The sequence below is a fragment of the Trichechus manatus genome, unplaced genomic scaffold (assembly GCF_000243295.1).
Source record: "Trichechus manatus latirostris isolate Lorelei unplaced genomic scaffold, TriManLat1.0 scaffold00207, whole genome shotgun sequence".
NCBI classification, from domain to species: domain Eukaryota; kingdom Metazoa; phylum Chordata; class Mammalia; order Sirenia; family Trichechidae; genus Trichechus; species Trichechus manatus.
In genome coordinates, this window is record NW_004444143.1 from 3,277,035 (window position 1) to 3,284,372 (window position 7,338).

Consider the following 7,338-nt stretch of genomic DNA (forward strand, 5'->3'; position numbering starts at 1 on the left):
GATTCAAACTGCTGCTTTTGTTAAAGATTGGCATCGAGATTCCCATCTTTTATGGCAGCAACAGCAGGAACTCGATTCCCAGATGGCCTTAGATATTCAAAACTTACAACAAACAGTGCAATGGCTGGGAGATCAAGTTTCCGTGTTAACTACACGATCCATTCTGAAGTGCGATTGGAACTCTTCCCACATTTGTGTTACCCCTGTTCCATATAATGTCTCTGATGATTGGTCGAAAGTTAAAAGAACATTATTGGGACATGAGAACTTGACAGAAGAAATATTAAAAACAGAAAGAGACATTTCTGTTACGTTTAGTAAAGATTTGCCCGACTTGACGAATCAGGATATTTTACAGGGTCTTGCTGATGGATTGTCAAAGCTAAATCCTCTCGGTCAAGCGAAAAGTTTAGTTGCCACCACTCTGAGTAATTCTACTGTATTAATTGTTGTTCTTATTTTTGTCTTTATAGTCGTCCGCCGATGGCTCCAAAACAGAACAGTAAAAAAAAATCCGAGAAAGAAATTTTATCTGTGTTACGACACGTCAGAGTACATCAAGAAAACAAATAAGGGGGAGATGTGGGAAATTATCAGCCTGGGAATGATCTGCACGCGGACGCTCCCGCGCTTATTGCCAGATCTCCGGGATTCGGAGGGCATGTCTTGCAAACAAACATGCCGTTCCCTCCTGCAAACAGGAGGGAACACCGAGTCTCTGAGAACTTGCTGATCTGTGAGCCTTAAAGATAAGTTCGGATACTTACTATAGTCTTGATGTGCTTTGAGGAAGAAAACAACTTATAATTAGCTGGCATAATGCCCAGGCGGAGACCTTAAAAATAAACCACTGCAAGTCCTCAGGGCTGCAGTCTTGTTTGTCTTCTTGTGTGTCTGTCTCTTTTGTTCATTCCGTCGTTCCGAAACGCAACAAGGCACCAACGCAGCACAAAGCTAGACCAGGACATGTAGGCTCTCAGAGCTTGGAGAAGGTGACGCTTTTCAGTTCCTTCTTCTCCATCGCGGCCTGGACAGACTTCACGATGTCATCGGTTTGCAGCATGTTCATGTTCCAGTTGCGCTGCAGAAAGAGGGCCATGGCAACAGAAGATGCGGGGAAGATTAGGGTTGGACCAATGAAAATCGGCGGGTAGCTAGTAGCCCACCAATCAGAGGATACAGCATGCAGAGGGCTGCTGAGCTCTGATTGGCTGCTCTGGAATGGGAGACGAACTGTGATTGGCCGGAAGGAAACGCTCACCACGAAGTTGAGGCTGTCAGCCACCAGACGGTCACGGGCATAGAGCAGGTTGACTTTAGTGCCCTGCACCGCCACGGGGCTCTTGCTGGAAATCTCCGCTGCTAGGGAGAAGGCTGCGTCAAGCAAGGCCTCCTTGTCTGGGAACACCCGACTGTGGATGAAAGGGAATCAAGAATCGGGTGGCCGGGAGGAGCTTTCTCACCTCTTTTGCCCTCCCACCTGCAGAAGAGGAAGCGGCCAATCACAGGAGAAGGTGAAGACCCGCAGTAAAACGGGCCAATCAGAGCAGGGCACTAGACTCCCAAATAAAGGAATGTCCACTCAGAGAAAGCCTTGAGTGGAGCCACAGCGGGGCTGAGACCCCACCCGGGCGGGCTGCCCCGCGCACCGCCGGCCTTGGCCCTACCTGACCAGCCCACTGCTCAGGGCCTCGTCAGCCATCAGCTTCCTGGCGGTGAAGGCCAGCTCGTTGACCAGGCTGCAAGAGGGGAGGGAGTGTCAGGGGACGGCAGTCTTCCTGGGTCTGGGGGTGCCCTGTGGTCCTCTTCCCGCCTCCCCCTCTCACATCTGGCTCCCAATGACCCGGGGCAGACGCTGCAGTGTTCCCACGTCAGATGCCACACCCATGTCCACCTCAGGAGGCAACAGTCTGCTTTTCGTTTACCACTGAGGTTGACCCCCAGCCCAGGCTGGTCACCCCATGCCCCAACTCAGAGGCTCCCCCGAACACCCCATCCCATTCCCATCAACACACTTTGACGGCGCCGGGTCCCTCGGTCTGGAATAGAGCCCACCCTCCAACTCCCTCTGCCCTCTCAGTTCTTCAGGGTCAGCCAAGCCTATCTCCCGAGGGAAGTCCTCCTAACACTGCCCGTCTGACCTCGTCCTGCGTCCCTGGGCTCCGTGCTGCCTCCTGCCCTCCCCAGCACTGACGCCATCACCAGCCCCAGCATCCAGCAGGTGCCAGACTCATCCCACGCCCTACCTCTTTCCCTCCTGACCTCAGCTGGACGGCCTACCCTCATTACCTCCCATAAGCAAGTCTTACCTTTTTAGGTTCAGTTTTGACTAAGTCTTCCCAGAAGCCCTCAGGCTCCTCCAGACCCTCCTGGCCCGCTCACTGCCCAGTTTAAGGGGGAAGTAAGGGCGGGGGGAGGCACGTGGGGAGCAGCAGCTCAGGGGAGGATGGCTCACCTTCACCTGGAAGAACGCGTCCTGGGCACAGTAACGGATGTCACAGGCGGTGATGAGGTCCACGCCTGGGATGGAGAGGCCGGGACACTAAACAACCACAAGGTCAACCCCTCTATCTGGGGACATGGGCTTGCACCTGGGGATCAGGTCTAAGCAGCCACACATCAGAGGCTGTATGGCCCTGGCTGAGGCGGAAGGACCGCGGCCAAGAGGGGCCCAGCCAGACTGAACGCTCTGGGTGGGGCTGCAGACTCACCTGCGCCAATGCAGCCCCCATGGATGGCTGCGATGACGGGCTTGGGGCACTGGAAGAAAAGGGAGCAGCGGGGTCAGGGCCGGCTAGGAGAGGTGGGCAGTGGGGTCGCCCTCCCACCCCCAGAGTCACCTTCTCGATGACGCTGAAGGTCTCCTGGTACCTGGTGATGATGTTTCGCAAGTACCAGCTTTTGCGGGCCACGTCGTCTCCCGGGGGCTGCAGGAGCCCTGAAGCCATGTCGGTGAGGTCGATACCTGGTGGAGAGGTGCGAGGGGGTTCACCCAGCCACCCAGGCCCCGCCCATTGCCCCAACCAGCGGTCAGAACCTGGGCTCAGCAGGTTAGGAACCCGAAACCACTACAGAGGAGGAAACTAGTCACATAGGACCTACCAAGGGTCTGGGTGTGGGGTAAAATAAAACATAAATAAAAGCTAACGTTGATGGAGTCACTGCCCATTCATTCCTCACAACAACCCGAGGAGGTAGGTCCGATCATCATCTCCATTTCACAGAGGGGTGAACCGGGGCACCTTGGCTTGTGAGTTGTGGAACTGGATACTGAACCCAGGGCCAAGCAGTTGGCTCCAGAGGCCATGAGTTCAGCTACCCGCCACCCGCACAGAAGTCCAGGTGTGTGGCCTGAGCAATGGGTCACACGGGAGAGATGCTTCCTGAAGTGGGGAACACCAGGACGGAGCAATTTCTGTGACTCCAACTTCAACGTAAGGCCCACATCTGACCTTTCCTCCACCACTCATGCTCCACGACCTCCACTCCGGTCTGGGTCTACCTCATCTCCCTTGGTCTCCCTGGCCCCACCCTTGCCCCCCCAGTCTGTTCCCCACCCAAAGCTAGAGGGACCCTGTGAACGCTTCAGTCCTATCAGGTCCTCCCTGTCTCCCCTCCGCTCCCACCTGGTTGTTAGTTACGCTGAGTCAGCTCTGACGCACGGCAAGCCCAGGCACAACAGAAAGAAACGCTGCCCGGTCCTGCGCTGTGTTCACAATCGTTGGTATGTCCCAGTCCGCGCTGCGGCCACTGTGTATTCTGAGGGCCTTCTCATCTAGGGGGCTTATCATCCAGCACCATCGCAGACAATATTCTGTTGAGATCCACAGGGTTTTCACTGGCTAATTTTCAGAAGCAGTTCTCCAGGCCTTTTATCCCAGTCTTATTCTGGAAGCTCTGCTGAAACCTGTCCTCCACAGGTGAAATATCAGGGGCGTAATCACTCTCACCCCTTTGCCCGGCCCCTTAACAGTGCTGCCCGTCAGACCCTGAAAAATCCTCTATACCTATTGCCACACCACCGACTCAGAGGCTTCACTGCCTCCACTTGCTGAAACCAGCGAGACCCCAGGAGCACCAGCCACAGTAGGGCTGATTTCGTGTGAAGTTAAATTCACGTAGGCAGGACGCCCCCTGCGTGACCTGGGCCGGGCAACTTCATTTTCCGAGCCTGGGGTTTCTTCTCCAGAAAATGAAAAAACTCTCCCAAGAGCTGACGGGGCGGCGAGGATTCAAGGAGACGGAGCCCTGGAGGCGCTTCCTACAGTGTCTGGCATGCAGCGGCATCGCGACAGTTGACTATTATTACAGACTCCTCCAGAGCCATCTGGGTCAGCCCACTGGCGTCGGTTGGCCCTGTGCCACATCTGGGACGCTTGTGTGAGTCAACAGGTGCTGCTGACTCCCAGAACAAGCCCAGGCTGGCACCCTGCAACACCTCTCCCACCGGTTTTTACGGTTTACCCACCCTACCTGGACCTGTAAGAGCTCAGCTGCTAACTGAAAGGTTGGCAGTTCAAATCCACCCAGAGGTGACTCACAAGAAAGGCCTGGCAATCTATTTCCAAAAGATCACAGTGACTGAAAATCCTGGGGAGCACAGTTCTACTCTGACACGTGCAGAGTTGCCATGAGTCGAAAGCAACTCAATGGCAATTGGTTTTTCTTACCTGGACCTGCAGACTGTGGCATTTGCAACCCCATCCCCAAACCCTGGAACAAGTTGCCCCAGTCATTGCAGAGAAGTTCCTGGTCCTGTTCTGGTGACTTTCTACCACCCCTGTGACCCTCCTAATATTCCCAAAATCATTCATAATCAACATCAAGGTATTCATAATCATAAATAATAGCAGCTCCATTAATAACACACATACTATGTTCCAGGCCCAACATTTGGCACGTATTAACTCATTTAACCCTCACAGCAACCCAAGCAGGCAGGTGCTAACAATTAGCTCAGAGAGGTGACGGGACAGTGTGCAGGTGGCAGAGGTGGGGAGGAGAGTGGCCACCTGAGTCCACAGCCCTTGGTTAACCAGCATGCCAGACACCCGGGCGACAGCCTCTCAGTGGGTAACAGCAAGGGCTCCGCAGCCCAGAAGCCTGAGTTTGAATCCCAGCTCTGCCACTTACCCGCCCTGTGACGTTTTGTCCTCTCTCTGGGCCTCAGTGGCCTCATCTATAAAATGGGGATGATAACAGAAGCAACTCATAAGATTGTGGTGAGAAGCAATTCATTGATATGTGTAATGTTCAGAATAGGGCACGACGCTCTGTAAGTGCTAAACACACACGGGGTATTTTTTTTAGTAGTAGTTCCTTTCTGTCATTGGATTACTATGTGACCCTGAGTTTCTTCTTTCTGGCCTTCAGGGTCTTGCTGATGAAAATGGATCGAGACAGCCACAGCCAGCCGGGAGCTGGAAGGTGAGGGCTCCAGGCCAGGCCCAGCCACAGACGACTTCTCCACCTCTCACTTCTCAGACCAGAGCTGGGTCCCGTGCAGATATCAGTAAATGTGGGCAGGGGCAGGGTGCGAGAAGCACTCTCTAGATGTAGACACTTGTTATTTCTGGTGATGGGAAAGGCAGCACCAAATGTGGGTGAAGTGTACACAGCCTGACCAAGGTAAATGAAGGCACTAAGAAGGGTACAAGAGAAAAGGACATTTTTGGTAAAGGATAAAGGCATATGGAATTTTACACCACCACCACCCCCACCCAAAAAAAGAGAAAATGCATGTGGTTACATATGTATACATGTGTGGGTATATACAAGGATATACATACGTATACACGTACAGACGTATCTATATGTATATACACAGATACGCGTGTTCATGCATATATATAATAAACCACATAGTACGCCCAGTTGTGGTTACCTCTTCAACATAACCAAACACTTTGCGAGCTTGGTTTTCTGGGTTTGAAGGCTTAGGACCACAGTGTCCTGGCACAACACGGTCAACTGGCATAGTTTATGCTCTACATCCTAGTTTGGTGAGTAGTATCTGGGGTCTTAAAAGCTTGCAAACAGCCATCCAAGATATAATATTGATATCTGCTCATCTGGAGCAAAAGAGAAAGGGAACCAAAGACTCAGAGAAGAAACTAGTCTACAGAACTAATAGTCTACATGAATCATGGCCCTCATCTACCCTGAGACCAGAAGAACCTGATGGTGCCCAGCTACCACTACCGACTGTTCTGGGCAGGGCCACAAAACATGGATCCTGAGAGCACAGGAGAAAAATGTGGAACAGAACCTCAAATTCTTAAAAAGTCCAGACTTACTGGACTGGTTGAGACTGGAGGACTCCCAGAGACTATCGCCCTGAGATACTCTTGAAGCATTGAACCAAAACTAGCCCCTGAGGTCACCTTTTATCTAAATAACAGATTGGCTTCTAAAATGAAGAACATAACCCACGAGTACTGAGCTCCTTTAAAAAATCATCTATATGAGACCAAATGGTCAACAATCACTCTAATGTAAAGATGAACGGGTAAGGGGGCAGGGACACTAGATTACTGGAAACAGAACAACCAGAACAGAATTAATGAGGATGTTGACATAGTGTGAAAAATGTAACCAGTGTCACTGAATAATTTGTGCAGGAATTGTTAAATAGGAAGCTAATCTGCTGTGTAAACTCTCAACAAAAACACAATATTATTTGAAAAGAAAGAAAGGAGTGAATGTGACATTTCACTTCTGGTAGGGTCCTGAAGGCCCAACCCTCCTGCAGGTAACAACCATGAACTCTGGCTGGCAAGATACAGGAAAGCCACTACTGAAGGCACTGGGCCGATTCTGGGGGGAGTCAGCACTTAGAAGAAGGGATAGCACCAAGTGACTTACCTGCTTCTAAAGCTTTTAGCCTGAGGGCAGGATAAAGTAGTGCCTGAAGAACCAAAGACTAGAGTTAGGGTGTACAGCTGCTCACAAATGAGGGGGAAATCCCAAAAAGAAGATAGGCGGAGAGGGGAGCCCCAAATTCTGTGTATAAACTCTGCCCGTATCTCTGACTGACTCATGAACCGTGTAGGCAGGCCAGTAAAAGATAGAAAAACTGAACTGAGATTTGAACTGTTGCCAAAGATACAGACTTTACGCTTATTTCCAACCAAACCACTAAAAAGGAAATGCAACACTCTTTGGAGTTATATAACACAATCCAGAGTCTCCACAACATCATATCCCCAATATCCAGGATACAATCCAAAATTAGTCAAATTACAAAGAAACAAGAAAATGAGACCCATTTTTTTTTTTTTAATATTTTATTGTACTTCAGGTGAAGGCTTACAGAACAGATAGTTTCTCATGTAACAG

At 51.1% G+C, this 7,338-nt stretch overlaps 1 protein-coding gene across 1 annotated transcript in view; it reads right to left on the reverse strand.

Moving 5' to 3' along the window:
- Nucleotides 1-976: 976 nt before the first annotated feature.
- Nucleotides 977-7,338, reverse strand: part of LOC101352322 (delta(3,5)-Delta(2,4)-dienoyl-CoA isomerase, mitochondrial-like) — a 10,136-nt gene continuing 3,774 nt past the window's right edge. Inside the window, 7 exon segments of the mRNA XM_023742245.1 lie at nt 977-1,081; nt 1,262-1,412; nt 1,668-1,739; nt 1,827-1,894; nt 2,456-2,520; nt 2,712-2,760; nt 2,841-2,965. Coding sequence (XP_023598013.1) covers nt 977-1,081; nt 1,262-1,412; nt 1,668-1,739; nt 1,827-1,894; nt 2,456-2,520; nt 2,712-2,760; nt 2,841-2,965 — 635 coding nt within the window.